The sequence below is a fragment of the Bos grunniens genome, chromosome 12 (assembly GCF_055505025.1).
Source record: "Bos grunniens cultivar Pamir isolate PY7600 chromosome 12, Bosgru_T2T1.0, whole genome shotgun sequence".
NCBI classification, from domain to species: Eukaryota; Metazoa; Chordata; class Mammalia; order Artiodactyla; family Bovidae; genus Bos; species Bos grunniens.
In genome coordinates this window covers 70,734,195-70,759,282 of record NC_141176.1, presented here as the reverse complement: position 1 = coordinate 70,759,282, position 25,088 = coordinate 70,734,195, and the positions used below count along the sequence as shown (strand labels likewise).

The 25,088-nt window shown below is 38.7% G+C and overlaps 1 protein-coding gene across 1 annotated transcript in view; it reads right to left on the bottom strand.

The window, feature by feature from the left end:
* The window catches only part of LOC147361869 (ATP-binding cassette sub-family C member 4-like), a 368,491-nt gene that overhangs the window by 134,965 nt on the left and 208,438 nt on the right, over window positions 1-25,088 (bottom strand). The window contains exons 14-19 of the mRNA XM_086328626.1: window positions 24,809-24,905; window positions 18,821-19,030; window positions 17,435-17,575; window positions 16,601-16,638; window positions 16,113-16,207; window positions 13,609-13,755 (exon numbers count right to left, since the gene is read on the bottom strand). Coding sequence (XP_086184752.1) covers window positions 13,609-13,755; window positions 16,113-16,207; window positions 16,601-16,638; window positions 17,435-17,575; window positions 18,821-19,030; window positions 24,809-24,905 — 728 coding nt within the window. The remainder of the gene's footprint in view (window positions 1-13,608; window positions 13,756-16,112; window positions 16,208-16,600; window positions 16,639-17,434; window positions 17,576-18,820; window positions 19,031-24,808; window positions 24,906-25,088) is intronic.

Genomic DNA, 25,088 nt, shown 5'->3' with positions numbered 1-25,088 from the left:
CAATATCGGCAAATCAGTGTAATATACCACATTAACAAATTGAAAAATAAAAGCAATATGATTATCTCGATAGATGCAGAGAAAGCCTTTGACAAAATTCAACATCCATTTATGATAAAAACTCTCCAGAAAGCAGGTATAGAAGGAACATACTTCAACATAATAAAAGCTATATATGACAAACCCATAGCAAACATTATTCTCAACAGTGAAAAGTTGAAACCATTTCCCCTAAAGTCAGGAACAAGACAAGGGTGCCCACTTTCACCACTACTATTCTATGTAGTTTTGGAAGTTTTGGCCACAGCAATCAGAGCAGAAAAAGAAATAAAAGGAATCCAAATTGGAAAAGAAGTAAAACTCTCACTGTTTGCAGATGACATTATCCTTTACAAAGAAAACCCTAAAGACTCCACTAGAAAATTACTAGAACTAATCAATGAATACAGTAAAGTTTCAGGATATAAGATCAACACACAGAAATCCCTTGCATTCCTATACACTAATAATGAGAAAATAGAGAAATGAAGGAAACAATTCCATTCACCATTGCAATGAAAAGAATAAAATACTTAGGAATATATCTACCTGAAGAAACTAAAGACCTATATATCACATCAGATAAGATCAGTCACTTAGTCGTGTCCGACTCTTTGCGACCCCATGAATCGCAGCATGCCAGGCCTCCCTGTTTATCACCAACTCCAGTAGTTCACTGAGACCCACGTCCATCGAGTCAGTGATGCCATCCAGCCATCTCATCCTCTGTCGTCCCCTTCTCCTCTTGCCCCCAATCCCTCTGTAAAACACTGGTGAAAGAAATCAAAGAGAACACTAATAGATGGAGAAATATACCATGTTCATGGATCGGAAGAATCAATATAGTGAAAATGAGTATACTACCCAAAGTGATCTATAGATGCAATGCAACCCCTATCAAGTTACCAACAGTATTTTTCACAGAGGTAGAACAAATACATTTGTATGGAAATACAAACAAAAAAAAAAAAATCAAATAGCCAAGGCAATCTTGAGAAATAAGAATGGAACTGGAGGAATCAACCTACCTGACTTCAGGCTCTACTACAAAGCCCCAGTCATCAAGACAGTATGGTACTGGCACAAAGACAGAAATATAGATCAATGGAACAAAATAGAAAGCACAGAGATTAAATCCACATACATATGGACACCTTATCTTTGACAAAGGAGGCAAGAATATGCAATGGAAAAGTGAAAATCTCTTTAACAAGTGGTGCTGGGAAAACTTGTCAACCACTTGTAAAAGAATGAAACTAGAACACTTTCTAACACCATACACAAAAATAAACTCAAAATGGATGAAAGATCTAAATGTAAGAGCAGAAACTATAAAACGCCTAGAGGAGAACATAGACAAAACATTCTCCAACATAAATCACAGCAGGATCCTCTATGACCCACCTCCCAGAATATTGGGAATAAAAGCAAAAATAAACTAATAGATGGAGAAATATACCATGTTCATGGATTGGAAGAATCAATATAGTGAAAATGAGTATACTACCCAAAGCAATTTATAGATTGAACGCAATCCCTATCAAGCTACCAACAGTATTCTTCACAGAGCTAGAACAAATAATTTCACAATTTGTATGGAAATACAAAAAACCTCAAATAGCCAAAGCGATCTTGAGAAAGAAGAATGGAACTGGAGGAATCAACCTACCTGACTTCAGGCTCTACTACAAAGCCACAGTTATCAAGACAGTATGGTACTGGCACAAAGACAGAAATATTGATCAATGGAATAAAATAGAAAGCCCAGAGATAAATCCACGCACATATGGACACCTTATCTTTGACAAAGGAGGCAAGAATATACAATGGATTAAAGACAATCTCTTTAACAAGTGGTGCTGGGAAATCTGGTCAACCACTTGTAAAAGAATGAAACTGGACCACTTTCTAACACCATACACAAAAATAAACTCAAAATGGATTAAAGATCTAAACGTAAGACCAGAAACTATAAAACTCCTAGAGGAGAACATAGGCAAAACACTCTCCGACATACATCACAGCAGGATCCTCTATGACCCACCTCCCAGAATATTGGAAATAAAAGCAAAAATAAACAAATGGGACCTAATTAACCTTAAAAGCTTCTGCACATCAAAGGAAACTATTAGCAAGGTGAAAAGACAGCCTTCAGAATGGGAGAAAATAATAGCAAATGAAGCAACCTACAAACAACTAATCTCAAAAATATACAAGCAACTCCTATAGCTCAACTCCAGAAAAATAAACTACCCAATCAAAAAATGGGCCAAAGAACTAAATAGACATTTCTCCAAAGAAGACATACAGATGGCTAACAAACACATGAAAAGATGCTCAACATCACTCATTATCAGAGAAATGCAAATCAAAACCACTATGAGGTACCATTTCACACCAGTCAGAATGGCTGCGATCCAAAAGTCTACAAATAATAAATGCTGGAGAGGGTGTGGAGAAAAGGGAACCCTCTTACACTCTTGGTGGGAATGCAACCTAGTACAGCCACTATGGAGAACAGTGTGGAGATTCCTTAAAAAACTGGACATAGAACTGCCTTATGATCCAGCAATCCCACTGCTGGGCATACACACTGAGGAAACCAGAAGGGAAAGAGACACGTGTACCCCAATGTTCATCGCAGCACTGTTTATAATAGCCAAGACATGGAAGCAACCTAGATGTCCATCAGCAGATGAATGGATAAGAAAGCTGTGGTACATACACACAACGCAGTATTACTCAGCCATTAAAAAGAATACATTTGAATCAGGTCTAATGAGGTGGATGAAACTGGAGCCTATTATACAGAGTGAAGTAAGCCAGAAGGAAAAATATAAATACAGTATACTAACGCATATATATGGAATTTAGAAAGATGGTAACAATAACTCTGTATACGAGACAGCAAAAGAGACACTGATGTATAGAACAGTCTTATGGACTCTGTGGGAGAGGGAGAGGGTGGGAAGATTTGGGAGAATGGCATTGAAACGTGTAAAATATCATGTAGGAAACGAGTTGCCAGTCCAGGTTCGATGCACGATGCTGGATGCTTGGGGCTGGTGCACTGGGACGGCCCAGAGGGATGGTATGGGGAGGGAGGAGGGAGGAGGGTTCTGGATGGGGAACACATGTATACCTGTGGCGGATTCATTTTGATATTTGGCAAAACTAATACAATTATGTAAAGTTTAAAAATAAAATTAGAAGAAAAAAAAAGAAAAAAGAAAAAAAAAGAATGAGGAAAAAAAAAAGAAATGGGGCCTAATTAAAATTAAAAGCTTCTGGACAACAAAGGAAACTATAAGCAAGGTGAATAAACAACCTTCAGAATGGGAGAAAATAATAGCAAATGAAGCAACTGACAAACAACTAACCTCAAAAATGTACAAGCAACTCCTGCAGCTCAATTCCAGAAAAATAAACGACCCAATCAAAAAATGGGCCAAAGAACTAAACAGACATTTCTCCAAAGAAGACATACAGATGGCTAACAAACATGAAAAGATGCTCAACATCACTCATGATCAGAGAAATGCAAATCAAAACCACAATGAGGTACCATTTCATGCCAGTCAGAATGGCTATCCAAAAAATATCTACAAGCAATAAAAGCTGGACAGGGTGTGGAGAAAAGGGAACCCTCTTACACTGTTGGTGGGAATGCAAACTAGTACAAACTAGTACACTATGGAGAACAGTGTGGAGGTTCCTTTAAAAACTAGAAATAGAACTGCCTTATGACCCAGCAATCACACTACTGGGCATACACACTGAAGAAACCAGAATTGAAAGAGACACATGTACCCCAATGTTCATCACAGCACTGTTTATAATAGCCAGGACATGGAAGCAACCTAGATGTCTATCAGCAGATGAATGGTTAAGAAAGCTGTGGTATATATACACAACGGAGTATTACTCAGCCATTAAAAAGAATACATTTGAATCAGTTATAATGAAGTGGATGAAACTGGAGCCTATTATACAGAGTGAAGTAAGCCAGAAAGAAAAATACCAATACAGTATACTAATGCATATATATGGAATTTAGAAAGATGGTAACGATAACCCCATATGCGAGACAGCAAAAGAGACACAGATGTACAGAGCAGTCTTTTGGACTCTGTGGGAGAGGGAGATGGTGGGATGATTTGGGAGAATGGCATTGAAACATGTATAATATCATATATGAAACAAATTGCCAGTCCAGGTTCCATGCATAATACAGAATGCTTGGGGCTGGTGCATTGGGATGACCCAGAGGGGTGGTATGGGGAGGGAGGTTGGAGGGGTGTTCAGGATGGGGAACACGTGTATACCCGTGGCGGATTCATGTTGATGTATGGCAAAACCAATACAATGTTGTAAAGTAATTAGCCTCCAAATAAAATAAATAAATTTATATTAAAAATAAATAAAGGTAATAAAAAACAATTAATCCATGATTCTGCCTATAATTCAAAGCACTGCTGCTTATTTAGATACATAGAATTATTTATGTGAGAAAATGTATTTAAGTACTAGTCCACATACACTGCAATACCTGTTCAAATATCTTTCTTTGTGTAGGATGGCAAGAAATGACCGCATTATTTTTCTTATGACACCTTCAAGATTCTCTTCTTTTTGCTTACATGCTTCAATCAAACAGAGCGAAGGATAAGATTACTCACTGAATCAAAAGAACACTTCCAGAAACATTCACTTAAAGTTCAGAAAGAAATAATTAACTAATTGTTCACTTAAAAATCCCCAAATCAGGGACTTAGACAGAAAATCACCCAGGGCCGTTGCTCTGTTTTCTACTTAATTGTTAACAACATTCTGCTATATAACACTGCCTTCTCTCAATGGCAGGTTTGGAGGCAGGATTTTCCCATCATGAGAAGCATGACTGTTTGTAATAACATATAGATAGAGATTTTTAAACATATAACAAGTCTAAAATAGACTTTCCAAGTGTTCAAGAAGTTGAAACATTTCCCCATTTCCCTATGGGACTGTTAGTCCATAAGTTACGTCCATGTCTTTCAGACCCCATAGACTGTGACTCTATACATGGACATCACCAGATGGCCAATACTGAAATCAGATTGATTATATCCTTTGCAGCCAGCTCTTTTGTGCAGGAGAAGCTCTATATAGTCAACAAAAGCAAGACCAAGAACTTATTGTGGCTCATATCATGAGCTCTTTATTGCAAAATTCAGACTTAAATTGAAGAAAGTAGGGAAAACCACTAGACCATTCAGGTATGACCTAAATCAAATCCTTTAATGATTATACAGTACAAGTGACAAATAGATTCAAGGATTATCTCTGATAGAAATAGTGCATGAAAAACTATAGACAGAGGTTCATAACATTGTACAGGAGGTGGTGACTAAAATGACCCCCAAGAAAAAGAAACACAACAAGGCAAAATGGCTGTCTAAGGAGGCCTGACAAATAGCTGGGAAAAGAATAGAAGGCAAAAGCTAAAGGAGCCAAGAAAAGATACATGCATCTGAATGCAGAGTTCCAAAGAATAGCAAGAAAAGATAAAAAGTCTTATGAAGTGAACAGTTCAAAGAAACAGAGGAAAAACAATAGAATGGGAAATATTAGGGATCACTTCAAGAAAATTAGAGATACCAAGGGAACATTTCATGCAAAGATGGGCACAGTAAATGACAGAAACCGTAGGGACATAACAGAAGCAGAAGATATTAAGAAGAGGTGGCAAGAATACACAGAAGAACTGTACAGAAAAGATCTTCACAACCCAGATAAGTACGATGGTGTGATCACTCACCTGGAGCCAGATACCCTGGAGTGTGAAGTCACATGGGCCTTAGTAAGCACTACTATGAACAAAACTGCTGGATTTGATGGAATTCCAGCTAAGCTGTTTCAAATCTTAAAAGATGATGCTGTGAAAGTGGTGCACTCAATATGTCAGCAAATTTGGAAAACTCAACAGTGACCACAGGACTGGAAAAGGTCAGGTATCATTCCAGTCTCAAAGAAGGGCAATGCCAAAGAATGTTGAAATTACTGCACAACTGCATTCATTTCACATGCTAGCAAGGTAATACTCAAAATACTTCAAGCTACACTTCAATAGTACATGAACCAGGAACTTTCAGATGTACAAGCTATATTTAGAAAAGGCAGCGGAACCAGAGATCAAATGGCCAACATCCAGTGGATCATAGAAAAAGCAAAAGAATTCCAGAAAAACATCTACTTCTGCTTCATTGACTATACCAAAGCCTTTGATTGTGTGGATCACAACGAACTCTGGAAAATTCTTCAAGAGATGGGAATGCCAGACCATCTTACCTGCCTCCTGAGAAACCTGTATGGAGGTCAAGAAACCATAGTTAGAACTGGACACAGAACAAGGGACTGTTTCCAAATTGGGAAAGGAGTGCCTCAAGACTGTATATCGTCACCCTGCTTATTTACCTATATTCAGAGTACATCATGTGAAATGCCAGGCTGGATGAAGCACAAGATGGAATCAAGATTGCTGGGAGAAATATCAATAACCTCAGATATGTAGATAACACCACCCTTATGGCAGAAAGTAAAAAGGAACTAAAGAGCCTCTTGATAAAGGTGAAAGAGGAGAATGAAAAAAATTAAAACTTTTTCACTTAAACTCAAGGCTTAAAACTCAAGATTCAAAAAACAAAGATCATGACACCTGGTCCCATCACTTTATGGCAAATAGATGGGAGACAATGGAAACAGTGACACACTTTATTTTGGGGGGCTCCAAAATCACCATGGACAGTGACTGCAGCCATGAAATTAAAAGACGCTTGCTCCTTGGAAGAAAAGCTATGATATACCTAGACAGTGTATTAAAAAGAAGACACATAACTTTGACAACAAATGTCTGCCTAGCCAAAACTATGGTTTTTCCATAGTTATGTATGGATGTGAGTGTTGGGAGCATAAAGAAGGCTGAGTGCTGAAGAACTGATGCTTTTCAACTGTGGTGTTGGAGAAGACTCTCGAGAGTCCCTTGGACTGCAAGATCAAACCAGTCAATCCTAAAGGAAATCAGTCCTGAATATTCATTGGAACGACTGATGCTGAAGCTGAAATTCCAAAACTTTGGCCACCTGATGTGAAGAACTGACTCATTGGAAAAGACCCTGATGCTGGGAAAGATTGAAGGCAGAAGAAGGGGACAACAGAGGATGAGATGGTTGGATGGCATCACCAACTCGACGGACATGTGTTTGTGTAAGCTCTGGGAATTGATGATGGACAGGAAGCCTGGTGTACTGTGGTCTATGGGGTCACAAAGAGTCAGACACGAGTGAATGACTGAACAGCAACAAAAATACTGTCTTCCATAATGGCTGTATCAGTTTACATTCGCACCAACAGTGCAACAGGGTTCCCTTTTCTCCACACCCTCTCCAGCACTTATCGTTTGTGGACTTTTGGATGATGGCCATTCTGACCGACTTGAGATGACACCTCATTTTGGTTTTGATTTGCATTTCTCTAATAATGACCGAGGGTGAGCATTTTCCCATGTGTTTATTAGCCATTTATAAATCTTCTTTTGAGAAATGTCTGTTCAGTTCTTCAGTCAGTCCACTTTTTTATTAGGTTGTTTGCTTTTTTGGTATTGAGCTACATGAGCTGCTTGTATATTTTGGAGATTAATTCTTAGTCAGTTGTTCTAGCTCGAAGGATTTGAGCATATCCTTGCTAGCATATGAAATGAGTGCAATAATACCGTAGTTTGAACATTCTTTAGCATTGCCCTTCTTTGGGATTGGAATGAAAACTAATCCCATGGGATACAATCTATTAAAATGCAGTTGCAAAAAAGGAAAGGAAAGGAAAATATTTCCAGAACACAGACTTTGATTTTATAATAGCTTTGTACTCAACAATCTCTTAATAAATTTCCACTCAAAGTGTACTTGGAAGTTTGTCATCTTTTTTCCTATATATTAGAGTTTCACCTGAGGGAGAAATTTCTGAAAATTAATCCTAGTTACCAAGAATGAAAAAAACATTCAACAGATCACAGTTAGTTTCATGACAGTATTTATGAAGGAAACATCATTGCTTATGTTCAGCCTACTGTCAAAACATTTGTAACATGCTTCTAAAAGGCCCAGAGACAAGTGTGCGTAGAGATTACCAAGGGCAACAGTGAAAGTGCTGGCTTCCCTCTTCTTTCCCTAACACACTTTCTGAGATTAGCTTTAGCACCTAGATTGTCCCTGGTGGCTCAAGAAAGCATTTCAGTATCATCAAGAGTCTGGATACTGAGCTGAGTTTGCTGTAAGCTTAGAGATGATAGTTTTGTTTTGTTTTGTTTTGTTTTGTTTTGTTTTGTTTTTAATCAGTTTTGTTTCCTAAATTCCTCTCACATTCCCACTGGTGTGATTTCATTTTGAAACCGTTCATCTTTAAGTTCCAGAACAGTTTTTAGAATTTTTTTTTTAAATAAGGGCAACAACTTATGTAATTGACTATGAAAAAGAAATACACCACAGGACTATGCTTATAAGTGTCTATGTTGTGTGTACGTGTGAATTGAGATCTCCAATCTACAGCTATATTAAATTTTGGATCTGTATCTTTTCCATACGGAATCAAAGAATATTGACATGACATTAAAAAAAAAAAAAAGAATCAATCCATTGTCTGCAATTACTTATGTTTTCAAATACCTTGAAGACAGGGACTTTTTCTCTAGTGCTTGGGTCCACAAATAACAACTAGTAGAAGACCAATAGAGTGAAAAGGTCCCCACTTCTTACATGTTAAAACCTGAGGCCAAGAGAAGAAAAGTGACTGGCACAGCTGTTCCAAAGCTATGTTTCAGTAGAACTGGGATGTCATAGCATCTTCACCTACATCCCAACTCTCTGTCCAATAATAGATTTTAAATGTCTGATTTTTTTTTAAAGTACTAGTTTATCATTTATTGATTTTAACAATTGACTAGTGGATCTATTTGTGATTTATTTATTTATTTATTTTAGAAATTTATTTTATTTTATTTTTAAACTTTACATAATTATATTAGTTTTGCCAAATATCAAAATGAATCCATCACAGGTATACATGTGTTCCCCATCCTGAACCCTCCTCCCTCCTCCCTCCCCATACCATCCCTCTGGGCCGTCCCAGTGCACTAGCCCCAAGCATCCAGTATCGTGCATCGAACCTAGACTGGCATCTCGTTTCATACATGATATTTTACATGTTTCAATGTCATTCTCCCAAATCTTCCCATCCTCTCCCTCTCCCACAGAGTCCATAAGACTGTTCTATACATCAGTGTCTCTGTTGCTGTCTCGTACACAGAGTTATTGTTATCATCTTTCTAAATTCCATATATATGCATTAGTATACTGTATTGGTGTTTTTCCTTCTGGCTTACTTCACTCTGTGTAATAGGCTCCAGTTTCATCCACCTCATTAGAACTGATTCAAATGAATTCTTTTTAATGGCTGAGTAATACTCCATTGTGTATATGTACCATAGCTTTCTTATCCATTCATCTGCTGATGGACATCTAGGTTGCTTCCATGTCCTGGCTATTATAAACATTGCTGCGATGAACACTGGGGTACATGTGTCTCTTTCCCTTCTGGTTTCCTCAGTGTGTATGCCCAGCAGTGGGATTGCTGGATCATAAGGCAGTTCTATTTCCAGTTTTTTAAGGAATCTCCACACTGTTCTCCATAGAGGCTGTACTAGTTTGCATTCCCACCAACATTGTAAGAGGGTTGCCTTTTCTCCACATCCTCTCCAGCATTTATTATTTGTAGACTTTTGGATCGCAGCCATTCTGACTGGTGTGAAATGGTACCTCATAGTGGTTTTGATTTGCATTTCTCTGATAATTACTGATGTTGAGCATCTTTTCATGTGTTTGTTAGCCATCTGTATGTCTTCTTTGGAGAAATGTCTATTTAGTTCTTTGGCCCATTTTTTGATTGGGTCATTTATTTTTCTGGAGTTGAGCTGTAGGAGTTGCTTGTATATTTTTGAGATTAGTTGTTTGTCAGTTGCTTCATTTGCTATTATTTTCTCCCATTCTGAAGGCTGTCTTTTCACCTTGCTGATAGTTTCCTTTGATGTGCAGAAGCTTTTAAGGTTAATTAGGTCCCATTTGTTTATTTTTGCTTTTATTTCCAATATTCTGGGAGGTGGATCATAGAGGATCCTGCTGTGATGTATGTCAGAGAGTGTTTTGCCTATGTTCTCCTCTAGGAGTTTTATAGTTTCTGGTCTTATGTTTAGATCTTTAATCCATTTTGAGTTTATTTTTGTGTATGGTGTTAGAAAGTGTTCTAGTTTCATTCTTTTACAAGTGGTTGACCAGTTTTCCCAGCACCACTTGTTAAAGAGATTGTCTTTAATCCATTGTATATTCTTGCCTCCTTTGTCAAAGATAAGGTGTCCATATGTGCGTGGATTTATCTCTGGGCTTTCTATTTTGTTCCATTGATCTATATTTCTGTCTTTGTGCCAGTACCATACTGTCTTGATAACTGTGGCTTTGTAGTAGAGCCTGAAGTCAGGTAGGTTGATTCCTCCAGTTCCATTCTTCTTTCTCAAGATCGCTTTGGCTATTTGAGGTTTTTTGTATTTCCATAAAAATTGTGAAATTATTTGTTCTAGCTCTGTGAAAAATAATTCCTCCTCTTTACTTCATAAAGGCCTAAGTTTGTGAGGTAAAGCTACTATCAGATATCAAATATTTAACCCACAAAACTTCTTTAAAGCATAAATAAACCCCAGGGAAATGTATTCGTTGTTTAACAGTTTCAGTTCCTTGATTGACAGACAACAGAACTTGGAAGCTTGAATAGTCTGGATCTATGAACTTCCAAAGAAGTTCCAAAGAATCACTATATGTGGTTTGCTCTTCATGCCATCACATACAAGAAAGAAAGCCCACCACAAACAATTTATTACAAATTCTACTTTGAAAATAAACTATAAACAGGAGTTTAATTTAACACATCATTAAAAGAGAAAATAAATAATTTTCTGCCCCTAAACCTTTTGAGCAAACTAGGCCTGTCTTTGCAGTACTTATCTGGACTTCTATTTTCTTGAAACAATGAAGTCGTGCTGAGAGATACAAGGAAAAGGAAGCAAGATAAACACGAGTGTGCCGGCTGCTCTAAGATAAGCAACCTCAAAAATTTAAACTTGGTCCCAAATCCTTGAAAAATAAATGAATCAGCATGTGGAGAAGCCTACAGGTCTTGAACATGAAGAACCTGGTTAACTGTGGTCATGAGCACTCAGAAGCTGTGATGAAATAAATCCAGTCCCACTTAATGCTTCAAACTTTATGACTGTAGTTTTTGCATTAACTGACAAAGTGGAACAACTTCACAGCCATAATAGCATAGACTTCTCCAATCACTTTCTCTCTACAGTTTCATAGTAAGATGAGATTTGTGTGGGCTTTTGCAGGTTATTATCCTGTGTTTTATCCAGTGCCTGAACTAAACAAGTGCTGAATAAATTTTCACAGGATACTACCCTAAACAGTCTTATTTAATTCTCACAAAAGTCTTATGAAACAAGGAGGGCAGCCATTATTCCCATCCCACAGAAGACAAAGTTCCCAGACTTTGTGATGATGTCATCATCATCACTAAGGTTCATTAGGCACTAACCATGTGCTAAGCCCTCTGAATATATTAACCTGTTTAATTTTCATGTTATTGTGACATGGTAGATATGAACAGCATCTCTATTTTACAGGTGAGAAAACTATGACACAGAGAAATTAACACATAAGTATTAACATAACTACAATCAGCTATCACAATTAGGAACTAGCACTGGGACTGAACCTAGGAAGGTGGCTCCACAGTCCATACTTATATCATGATAATATCATGCCTTGATATTTGGCTGCTCAAGTAGTATGCACTTGCTTTGGGCTTCATCACACGACTAGTTGATGGCCAGTCCAAGACTACTTCCATCCTCCCTCCAGCCCACCTCTGTACCTCAGTAGGTCCTGTCAATCATCACCTGCAAAAACAAAGCTGCCCTGGGCCTCAGCACAAGTCTAATTAACTGGCAGACTGAACGTGTCCAATTAACTGATGAACTAACTCTTCATAGAAACCCAAGTTAGGAGGATACCTTCCAAAGACAGGTGAAAGGCCTCAAGGTGGAGGCATCAACCACTGGTAAACCTCCAGGGACACTCATATTCGAAACTTACTATTGAAGATTCACCTGTTAGATAATACAAAGCCTCTTATATGTAATTTGAAGTCATTACCTTATTAGGAAAACCTCATAGCTGGAGAACATGCCAGAGCTGTGTGATTCCAGGAATGAAAGGGCAATGAAAGAAAGAAATATATAGCCTGTGTCCTATAGGGAGATTACTTGTAAGAAGGTTCTTCATATGGGACAACCTAACTTAATGCTATTTAAGAGTCCATGTTTTAGCAACTAGTCTAGGACATTTAAATATGTTTACATCAAATATAGGGTATTTCCCTCCTACACTGTTGGTGGAAACACTAACTAGTACAGCCACTATGGAAAATGGTGTGGAGATTCCTTAAAAAACTGGCTATAGAATTGCCATATGACCCAACAATCCCACTGCTAGGCATAAACACTGAGGAAACCAGAATTGAAAGAGACACATGCACCTCAATGTCCTTTACAGCACTGTTTACAATACCTAGGACATGAAAGCAACCTAGATGTTCATCAACAGACAAATGGATAAGGAAGTTATGATACATATACACAATGGAATATTACTCAGCTCGAAAAAAAATCATTTTAGTAAGTTCAAATGAGGTGGATGAAACTGGAGTCTATTATACAGAGTGAAGTAAGTCAGAAGGACAAACACTAATACAGAATATTAACGCATATATATGGAATTTAGAAAGACGGTAATGACGATCCTATATGCAAGGCAGCAAAAGAGACACAGAGCCTGTAAAGAACAGGCTTTTGGACTATGTGGGAGTAGGCAAGGGTGGGATGATCTGAGAAAATAGAATTGAAACATGTATATTACCATATGTAAAATAGATGACCAATGCAAGTTCAATGAATGAAGCAGGGCACTCAAGCTGGTACTCTGGGACAATCCTGGGGGATGAGGTGGAGAGGGAGGTGGGAGGAGGGTTCAGGATGAAGGGACAATTGTGCACCCATGGCTGATTCATGATGATGTATGGCAAGACCACCACAATATTATAAATTAATTACCCTCCAATTAAAATAAATACATTTTTAAAACAAATATATGGTGTTTCATAAGCCATACAACAAATGGATTTCTAAATCATTCTGCTAAGTGAACACTGATTTACCTTCCCCCACACACATAAATGAAAAGCTTATATGCGCCTATATTCAAATTTTCTCTAGTAAGAGGAAATATATCAGTGAAGATTTTTGTAGAAAATGAATCGACACACACAGTGATTTCTTCCAAGCATCTCTTCCATTTTCAAATACCAGAACATGGCAAAGCACTAAATGTGTTAAGATATATTTACTGAGAAAACTGGTGTCTGACTTACCCGCTGGATTTCTATCAAAGAACAATACCGGAACTCTCAAAATGGACTTCAACATTTTGTTGTGCAAAGTTTGTGAAGAATTAACAAGGATGTACAATGCCAAGAGAGATCTTGTGACACCAAAAAGGAGACTAGATGCAGTTAAACCTGAAATAAAGAAATGTCACTCATAACATAAAATCTCTGTCTTTTCTTCAACGATACTGAAGTACAGCAAGCAGTTTATAAAGATATTATGTATTTTCCACTATAAAAAGAATTTACATATAAATTTTATATATAGAATTTGAAATAAATAAGTTTAGATACATATATAGAATGGATTCTGTAAGAGTTTAATGCATTCACAAGAGACATTAAAAAGAATATGAAAATCAGTATTTTACTTTCATTAAACAGAAACCACATGTGAAGAAAAAGTGAAGTGTAAACTACAATTTCATTCTAGGCTTTCCAAACTCAATCTGCAAGTTCTAATAAAAACTATTCAAAAGCAGAGACATTACTTTTCCAACTAAGGTCTATCTAGTCAAGGCTATGGTTTTTCCAGTAGTTATGTATGGATGTGAGAGTTGGACTGTGAAGAAAGCTGAGCATCGAAGAATTGATGCTTTTGAACTGTGGTGTTGGAGAAGTCTCTTGAGAGTCCCTTGGACTGCAAGGAGATCCAACCAGTCCATTCTGAAGGAGATCAGTCCTGGGTGTTCTTTGGAAGGACTGATTGTAAAGTTGAAACTCCAATACTTTGGCCACCTCATGTGAAGAGTTGATTCATTGGAAAAGACTCTGATGCTGGGAGGGATTAGGGGCAGGAGGAGAAGGGGACAACAGAGGATGAGATGGCTGGATGCCATCACCGAATCGATGGACATGAGTTTGGGTGAACTCCAGGAGTTGGTGATGGACAGGGAGGCCTGGCATGCTGCAATTCATGGGGTCGCAAGGAGTCCGACACGACTGAGCTACTGAACTGAACTGAACTGAATAAAAACTCAGCAGAAAAATTAATTATAAAAAGTAGTTAATCGTTCTTTCTCCATGTTTCAAATCTATTTACAAAATTTTCCATAATGTGAAATTGTGGTATGCTTTGGTACCAGCATGTGAATTAACGGGAAACAGGAGAAATTATTTCACTTCATTGTACAAAATACCCAGTAGCTTTAAAAATAGGAAAATACCATACTAAGTTACAAGTAGAAAATGTCTTAAATAGTTGAATTGCAAGAAAATACAAATTATATCTTAACACAAGATAATTAACCTAAAAGAGCATCTATTCTCATTGTTTTATAGAAACAAAAAGCATTTGTAAATGCACATAATTATTGAAATTTGTTTTATTTATGACATAAATAAGTGTTTACTATGCATATAAAAATTAAAATAGCCCTCCAAACATCTCTTGAACCCATGATACTAAGGAAACTGGAAATAACTTCTGTTATAAATATTCCATCAAGTATTTTTTCTCCTTCAGCTTTTCACATCACTGTTATTCCAACTCTGGAAGCTGTTCGAATGCCTGAATTCCATCAACAGGTATCTGCCTTAGCTGACTATCCTAAATGAATATACAACAGAATCTTTTCCTTCTTCCTTTAAGCCCCCACAGTCCACCAATTCAGAAGGTAAACAACTAACGGATTTAGGTTTCTTAGCAAGTGATCAACAAAAGAAATACCAAATTTCAATGAGTGAGTTCTTACAAAGATCTAATTCACTGTATCTTTGCAGAAAGTTAGTATGCATGTTTCTTGTGCAAATAATTTAAAATTTTAGATGAGGATTTCCTTTTGAAAGTATGCAATGCTACACATATTTTAGGCACTCTTGTGAAAACAGAGCCATATTAATTAATATTAGTCTGGCAAGCCAGATGTTAAATTAATCATACAATTGGAGGTGCAATAACATTGTGATCTCAAGGTAAGAAAGAGAAGGAATCCTAATTAATTCCCAGACACTGGATTTCTCCCTACTTAGCTTCTCTCTTAAGTAATTGGTGAAGCCCATGAGATGAGCAGTGTGGCAAAGGGGAGTTTGCATACCTGCAAGAAAATAGTGCTTTTGCTTGGGGGCCCTTGCTGCCAGAGGAATTCATCTAAGTTCAATAAAAGACAGGGTTTATTCAGACAGAACTGGAAAAATTCAAACCACTGGGTGGGGATCCATTTCTAATCCCCTTGTCCATCCATATAATAAGATTTAGATAAAGCAACCTATCAGAATAGACAGTAGCACGTTTCCAGTGGCTGATTTTCTGGATGTTCAATTCTAGTTTAACTTCCAAAATCCAATACAGAGCAAATTAAGAGTCTTCATTCATCTTCTTCTAGTAGATTTTTTAAATAATTATTCCAATTAATTAATAGAGTAAATACGAGTCAGACTCTTATTTGTTGATGTATTTCTGAATTTCTCCTGGAAGCCCTAGTTGCTCACACAGGCTCCTTGTAAGCACCTCAAACTCTAGTATAATAGACCAGATGATTCGGCTTTACCTGAAAAAATTCCTAAGTACCAGTCCAGATCAATCATCTCTGTTATATTTCCTTTTTCATGTGCCGTGATATTAAGAGTATCCTGTTCATTTGCCCTATGGAACAGGGAAGAAAAAAATATTATGCTATAGATAGAATATACATATATACCAGAAAAAAAAAATTAACCTTGATTTAGGAGATGAATTTAATGCTAGAAAATGGTTCCCAGCTCTAAGGGCCCTATGTCTCTCTACCTTATAGAGATACCACTTGAATCACAGCTTTCAATTCTCAAAAATGTCTGTGAGGAAGCTTCTGAGAGTGAGACATGGAGAGAGACCATGGGAGGGTCACAGTCCAGCAGGAACTATGATTTTTCTTCAGGGAAACTACATGAGGGTCAGAAGAGGAGGCTGAACAATCCCCACCCCTCCCCCTGACCCTGTGGGAAAGTGAGGCTCTGTGTAGACTTCACAGTACTTTGGACCAGAGCAGGAATCACTCACCAGTTTAAAAGCCACCAATCTTGCAAGATATAGGCAACCTAGAGCAGGAAACAACAGTCACTCACACACTGACATTACTGAGCCCTCACACCCCACTCACTAGGATGGGGGACGGAAAGGTTTGAGAACAGGGAGATGGTCCTTCCGACTCAGGTCTGTGTCAAGCCCCACATCCCAGATGATGAGAGGTCAGGGGAGGGTATGTTATATTTTAATATCTCTAAAAGGCATTCTTTTTTTTTTTTTCCTAGACTCTGTCACAAACACACACCAATAAGCCTCACTTATTTTGTTACCCAAAGATAGCATATTTGAGTGCAAATCCAAGTACATGTCAAAAAAAAAAGTAGGAGTGTAAATGCTCAGTGTTTTGAAGGAAGACTCTTTACAGTACTGTGATGGTCAGTTTTCTGTGTCATCTTGGCCATTCTAGTCTCTGGTCACTTAATCAAACACTCCTGTAGATATTAATGTGAAGGTATATTTTGTGGATTGTGGTTCATATCTATAATTAGTCACCTTAAGTAAAAATAACCATCAACAATGTGGTGGGCCTCATCCAGTCAGTCGAAGGCTGTAAGAGCACAACCTGAAGCTTCCTGGAGGAGGAAGAAATTCTGCCTTAAGACTGCAGCTCCTGCCTGAGGTTCCAGCCTGCAGGCCTGCTCTTCTGCTTTCAGATTCACCCAGGTAGATCCCACAGCTTCATGAGCCAGTTTTTTTTTTTTTAATAAATCTCTTCAGAAACATAATAATAATTAAATATAGGTACAGTATAAATAGTATGTGCATATCAAGCTAAGGGAACACACCAAAACAAATTTCCTTACTTACCTGAGCTGCTATGTTTACTAGAATAAGGAAAATGATGACAGACCAGTGAGCACCAGCTCTGAAGTAATTCTTGTAGGTCTTAAAACCAACTTTTCCTTCTAAACGTCTCGCCTCAGATAGTGTATGCTGTATATTCTCAGTCTTGGAGGGAAAAATGGTAGTGAAAGACAAAATTTTAAATAATGAACTACAAAACTACAAAAGTTCAACAATGCCCTAAATTGCAATTCTGTGGTGAAAACAGACACACCTCACATGCTGGTAGGAGTGCAAGATGGTCCATCTCCTATGGAGAAGGTATGAAAATATCTAACCAAACCATATATGCATTGGCTCTTGGACCCAGCCATACTACTTCTAGTTATCTATTAGAAATAAGGAAATAGAAAAAAAAGAAATAAGGGAATATCATTTGCACAAGGTTATTCATAGTTGTGTGGCTTTGCTTAAAGTAGCAGTGCTCTGTGATGATCTAGATGTTTGGGACAGGGGTGTAGGGGGGAAAGGGAGTCCAAGAGGGAGGGGATATATGTATACATAGAGCAGATTCACCTCATTGCACAGTGGAAAGCAACACAACATTGTAAAGCAGTTATACTCCAATTAAAAAATAAATTATATGACTAAAGAATAAAAGTAGGATATTATGACTTTCAGCACATGCAAAACATATCCAATTCAAATATGAATGCAGAAGTTTGTTCCAAAATAACACACAAAATGATATGTAGCTAATGTATCCCTCTAGATGACTTGTGTCATTCAATGATGAAAACATAAAACATAGCTGGGCCTCAAAATACTATTCAAATACAATAAGCTGAGTTCACACAATAAGTTGGAGTAAGGTAGTTTGGATAGCAGGAGGACAGCATATGATCTGAATCTATGTGGTTCCTGAATTTCAGTGATTCCTGAGTGTGGAATGTGAGAGACTAATCAGTGTCTGCTGTGTGTCAGGTCCTTAGCACACGTTATCTCTGGTCTATCACAAACCTTCTGACACCAAGACAGAATATGACAATCAGTCATCTGCAGTGCCAGAACATTCCAATATGTAGGAAAAAATAGCTGATTTAATGTGGTCATAGCAGGATTTGATAGGAGAGGGTCTTCATAGTAAGCCTCTGGATGTAAAAGGGAAGCTGGGAGCCATTATAAACATACACCCAGAAATTCATAGCAGTGTACCCACTACTGATCTTGATAAGATTCATCATCCTATACCCAGAGGAGAACCCTGGTCAGAGAGCAATTTAATTCTACCAATTCCATGGAATAAGGCCCTGAAAACTTTTTTACTTTGAGACAAGATGTCATGAGAGGAGAAGACTGAACGGCCATCAAAAGCAGACAGACCGGGATGTTGCAGAATGAGAAACTCACATCTTGGTCTTCTGCAGCTGCATCTTTCAACAAGGGTGTGGAAGACTGTTGAGACTGAACTGAAGACTCGGAAGAGGTCTGAGTCCTCATAGTGGGAGATTCAGGAACTGGAGATGGTTCAGCCTCCTCATTCTCCTTCTTTAAAAGGGAAGCAAAATCTATCCCAGATTTCAGTAACTCAGCATAAGTCCCTTTTTGCACCATTTCACCCTAAAATAAAAATTTTAAACTTGAGATGAATGTACTTGCATTAGATAATACTAATCTAAATACTAATCAAGAAAAGTTAACTGGTATTAAACTATAACTTTTTTAAGAAAATATTTTTTAGGTCTGGAATTATAGTTCACAAATCTATTTCAGTACAAGCCTTCTGTCCTCTGCCAAACCAAATACTGTGTAAGGTGCGGGCAGATATGAAAGAAATGTGTGCTCATGTGTTAAAAATGGAGGCCATTGAGATAACTACTGTGGGCACTTAGGGAAGCAAAAACTATAGACGCCAGTAGAAGTATCAAAAGAGTTTTTTTAGACAATTCAGATAAATTTCATGTGACAAGCAGAATTTTTAAAAAGTCAATTGGAAAAGATATTCCAGGAAACAAATTTGAGACTGACACAGAGATGGGCACAAGCACATCTGCATAGGTAAGAGTCATTCATCAAATCTTTGCTGACCATGTTACTATCACAGAAGCATGTGTTCAGCTGGGACAAGACCTGTAAAAAGTAGCTCTGGACAGAGAATCCATTATCTGTGTCTTCACTGTCTTTATAACTTCCCCACAAACTCAGGAAGTTCCCAACTGCAAATTTAATATTCTTTCTGTTCAAGTCATTAAAAAAGAAGGCCATGACACTAGAGTGGTTGTAAAGCCTTGGCAGCAAACCAAAACCTAACCCAGAATCAGTGCGCTCAAATTTGAGAGGAAAACTTAAAAACAACCAATCACAAGCAGATAACCAGGCCTCCTCAGATCAGGTAACTGCTTAAGCTACTGCCAATCTAATCAAGTTTTTTGAAAATACATGATATTTTACTTCAGTTTCCCTCCCTCCAGTTCAATTCAGTTCAGTTGCTTGGTCGTGTCTGACTCTCTGAGACCCCATGGACTGCAGGACACCAGGCCTCCCTGTCCATCACCAACTCCTGGAGTTTACTCAAACTCATGTCCACTGAGTCAGTGATGCCATCCAACCATTGCATCCTCTGTTGTCACCTTCTCTTCCCGCCTTCAATCTTTATCAGAATCAGGGCCTTTTCCAATGAGTCAGTTCTTCATATCCGGAGGCCAAAATACTGGAGCTTCAGCTTCAGCATCATTCCTTCCAATGAACATTCAGGACTGATTTCCTTGAGGATTGACTGGTTGGATCTCCTTGTGGTTCAAAGGACTCTCAAGAGTCTTCTCTAACACCATAGTTCAAAAGCATCAATTCTTCCGTGCTCAGCTTTCTTTATGATCCAACTCTCACATCCATACATGACTAATGGAAAAACCATAGCTTTGACTAGATGGACATTTGTTGGCAAAGTAATGTCTCTGCTTTTTAAAATGCTATCTAGGTTGGTCATAGCTTTTCTTCCAAAGAGCAAGCATCTTTTAATTTCATGGCTGCAATCACCATCTGCAGTGATTTTGGAGCCAAAAAATATAAAGTCTGTCACTGTTTCCTTTGTTTCCCTGTCTATTTGCCATAAAGTGATGGGATCAGATGCCATGATCTTCATTTTTTGAATGTTGAGTTTTAAGCCAGATTGTTCACTCTCCTCTTTCACTTTCATCAAGAGACTGTCTCTTTAGTTCTTCTTTGCTTTCTGCCTTATGGGTGATGCTATCTGCATATCTGAAGTTATTGATAATCTCCTGGCAATCTTGATTCCAGCTTGTGCTTCATCCAGCCCAGTATTTAACATGATGTACTCTGCATAGAAGTTAAATATATAAGGTGACAATATAAAGTCTTGACATGCTCCATTCCTCATTTGGAATCAGTCTTCTGTTCCGTGTCTGGTTCTAACTGTTTCTTCTTGACCTGCATACAGATTTCTCAGGAGGCAGGTCAGGTGGTCTGGTATTTCCATCTCTTGAAGAATTTTCCACAGTTTGTTGTGATCTACACAGACAAAGGCTTTAGCGTAGTCAATAAAACAGAAGTAAATGTTTTTCTGGAACTCTCTTGCTTTTTCAATGATCCAATGGATGTTGGCAATTTGATCTCTGGTTCCTCTGCCTTTTCTAAATACAACATGAACATCTGAAAGTTCTCAGTTCATGTACTGTTGAAGCCTAGCTTGGAGAATTTTGAGCATTACTTTGCTAGAGTGTGAGATAAGTGCAATTGTGTGGTAGTTTGAATATTCTTTGCATTGCCTTTCTTTGGAATTGGAATGATAACTGACCCTTTCCAGTCCTGTGGCCACTGCTGAGTTTTCCAAATTTCCTGGCATATTGAGTGCAGCACTTTCACAACATCATCTTTTAAGGTTTAAAACAGCTCACCTGGAATTCCATCACTGCCACTAGCTTTGTTCATAGTGAGGCTTTCTCTTTTTTTGTTTTGTTTTTTAATTTTTTTATTTTATTTTTTTTTATATAGTGAGGCTTTCTAAGGCCCACTTGACTTCACACTCCAGTCTGTCTGTCTCTAGGTGAGTGATCACACCATTGTGGTTATCTGAATCATTAAGATCTTTTTTCTACAGTTCTTCTGTGTACTCTTGCCATCTCTTCTTAATATCTTCTGCTTCTGTTCGGTACATACCATTTCTGTCATTTATTGTGCCCATCTCTGCATGAAATGTTCCCTTGGTATCTTTAATTTTCTTGAAGAGATCCTTAGTCTTCCCCATTCTATTGTTTTCCTCTGTTTCTTTGCATTGATCACTGAGGAAGGTTTTCTTATTTCTCGTTGCTGTTCTTTGGAACTCCCATATGCAGGTGCTTTCACTGTTTTCTAACCCCATGAAACAAGACACAGCTAATTCACTCAGTGGCAAACAAAATATGAGGCCAAAATTTCAGGATGCAAAACCAATCAAAAGAGGGAATCTGGTTAAGGTAGATCAAGTAGAAGAAAGTGCCCCATGACCCTACCTTTGACCCCTCTCATCCTATCTCCTGAGGTGGTCCCCTGAAGAAACCCTATGAAACCTTTGGGAACCATCTGATACTGAAGAATTAGAATTTTATTCAAGATATATTGTGTCTTGTGCCACTTGAGAGACAAAATACATACACCTTACTTAATGAAATTACCACTTTCTACTTAGTATCTGTAAGCTGCACAAGGAAATTACTAGTGGTACAAAGACAGTAATTTCACTCAGCAGCCAAGCCCTGACAATTCCAAGGGGACAAGGGGGCATGCCATCCCCCCTCTGGTGTGAGAGAGAGATCAGACAAATAGAAAGGATGGACCCCCAACTCATCCAGGTGCTCACTAGTGGACAAATTGTTGTTCTAAAATTGAGGATGGTATTCTCAAAAGAATCAATAAGGGGGCCCCAAAACATCTAGGGACTGGCTAAATATGTTATTGTGCCTCTCACCATTCTGTACTCAATACTGCCAATGCAGGGTTTTACATACTAGTATCACCTGCTCTGTGGGCTTCCCTGGTAGCTCAGCAGGTAAAGAATCCACCTGCAATGCAGGAGACCCTGGTTCAATCCCTGGGTTAGGAGTATCCCCTGGAGAAGGGATAGGCTACCAACTCCAGTATTCTTGGACTTCTCTGGTGCGTAGATGGTAAAGAATCTGCCTGCAATGCAAAAGACCTGGGTTCAATCCCTGGGATGGGAAGATCCCCTGAAGGATGGAATGGCAACACACTCCAGTATTCTTGCCTGGAGAATCCCCATGGACAGAGGAGTCTGGGGTAACAAAGAGTTGGACATGACTGAGTTACCAAGCACAGCACATCATCTGCTTTGCATGTGAAGTTAACTGGTCTCAAGCTTAAGAAATCTGAGCTCCACATTCCTGGAGGAGTGGAGAACAGTCTACACATGGAATTGCTTTGAGAGGTAGAGATGCTATGTTTTAATCATCTTTCTTAGAACAGAAATTCATTTGATAAGTGAGAGATTTTGCCATGTGTCTGTTGAAAGAGACAAGGGTTAACAACAGAGGTGCTGAGGCACAGACACAGACAAACTAAGGGGTGAAACATCAAACAATTACCAAGTCTGAAAAATTCTCACTAATCTCCAACCCACTCCCAATCTTGTGAGGTATTGTGCACTTAATGGTGGCCCCTTAAAAAGGTGTGTTCAAGCCCTAAACATGATACCTGTGAACTTACCTTATTTGGAAGCAGGGTCTTTGCAGATGCAATCAAGCTAAGATGAGGTCACATTGGAGCAGGGTAACTCTAAATCCAATATGACTGATGTCCTTATGAGAACAGAAGAGATTCAGACAAACAAGGGATAATGGCCACGTGGTATCAGAAGCAGAGACCACAATACTGCAGCTGGAAGCCAAAGAACACAAGGAAGACCGGGGCACACCAGTGGCAGGAAGGAAGGATTCTCTCCTGCAGCCTTCAGGGAGAACACAGCCCTGCCAGCACCTGGACTAGCAGGGCTGTGGCCTGGTCTGTAGCCTCCAGACTGGGAGACAATAAATCTCTGTTGTTTTTAGGACAGAGAGAACAGACCTATAGTTCCCAACAGGGAGGGAGCTGGGGAGACTTCGAGTACGAGGTTTCGGATTAGCAGATGTAAGCGTTATATATGGAATGGATAAACAACAAGGTCCTACTGTGTAGCACACGAAGAATTATATTCAGTATCCTATAATAAACCATAATGGAAAAGAATATTTAAAAATAAATATATGTATATGTATAACTGAATCACTTCACTGTACAGCAGAAATTAATACAATATTGTAAATCAACTATATTTCAAGAAAATAAAATATATTTCTGTTGTTTGAAGTCACCCAGTTTGCAGTACTTTGTTACAGCAGCTAGAAACTGATACTCTAGCCTGAGCCCACACTTCTGTCTTCTCAGCTTTACTAAGCCTTGTAACTGCTTCTGCTGTCACCTCTCCAGTGACCATCAGAGGAATCTTTTAAATCCCACATCAGACCACATCCTCCTCTGCTCTGGACCATCCAAGGCTTCCATCTCACTTCTGGGCTCACTGCCCACTGCTCAGAGACCAGCTCCCTCCACATCCCCCTGCTCACTCTCCTCAGACATGCTGGTCTTCCTGATGTTCCTCCAACATGCCAGGTCAGCTCCTTCCTTAAGACCCCCTTGCCTCAGATTCCCCCTCCCAGGTGACAGCATGGTCCCCACCTTCATGTCACTCAGACCTCGTGAGGCGCCAGCTCCTCAGGGAGGCAGCCAGGATGTCACCTTCTTTGTCATATCTGTCCCCATAAGAACAGGAGCCCCGTGAGGGCAGGGCCTTGTCCTGCTGCACAGGCTCCCACATGTATTGGGCACATAGAGACCTGGGCAGGGAGACCAGCGACTGGCAACACCAGCAGAGAGGGTGTCTCTGACCCAGGTGCTTGGCTACCCAACCTTGCTTCCTGTACTAATGGAAGATGCTCTTCAGGCAAACTGCATGACAATCATGTGACTACAAACAGGTCTTAGTATCTCTAATTTACAAATAATACAATTTGACTTAAATCCTGGAAAAGGAAAACAAAAAGTTCTAAAAAACATTGCCATCAGTATCCTTAACAATTTCACTAGAACAGTGATGATTCAGTAGCCTTGTGGTTGTGCTTCTATACACTTTAAGCTTCATGTGGCTTACAGTGTAATAGTGACATTTCTACAGGCCTTTGGATTCATCCTCAAGTGTAAGAATACCACCAGCTCTGAGAAGAAGGGAGTGTACAACTGAGGGAGAAGAGGGCATTTACCATTAATCCAAAGAGAGTGACCGGTTGGGAGGCCTGACCTTCAACACACCTGAGTGTCAGCAAGTTCCACAGACTTCTAGAAATTACTTACCTTTTCCAATACCAGAATCTGACTTGCATCTTTCAGGTACTGCCACTGATGAGTCACTAAGATTGTGATCTTCTCATGCAAGCCTTGGCAAATACACCTACAAACGTAAAAGGTACAGTATGTAAAAACATGAATGGGGGTGCTTCCAATTGAAAACACATATTTTGAAAACATAATGAGACAAAGACAACACAGGAGTTGAAGATCCATGGTTTAAATACCAAATACATAATACAAATTAAGTACCAATATAAATCAATAAATCTGACTAAGTCCTCAA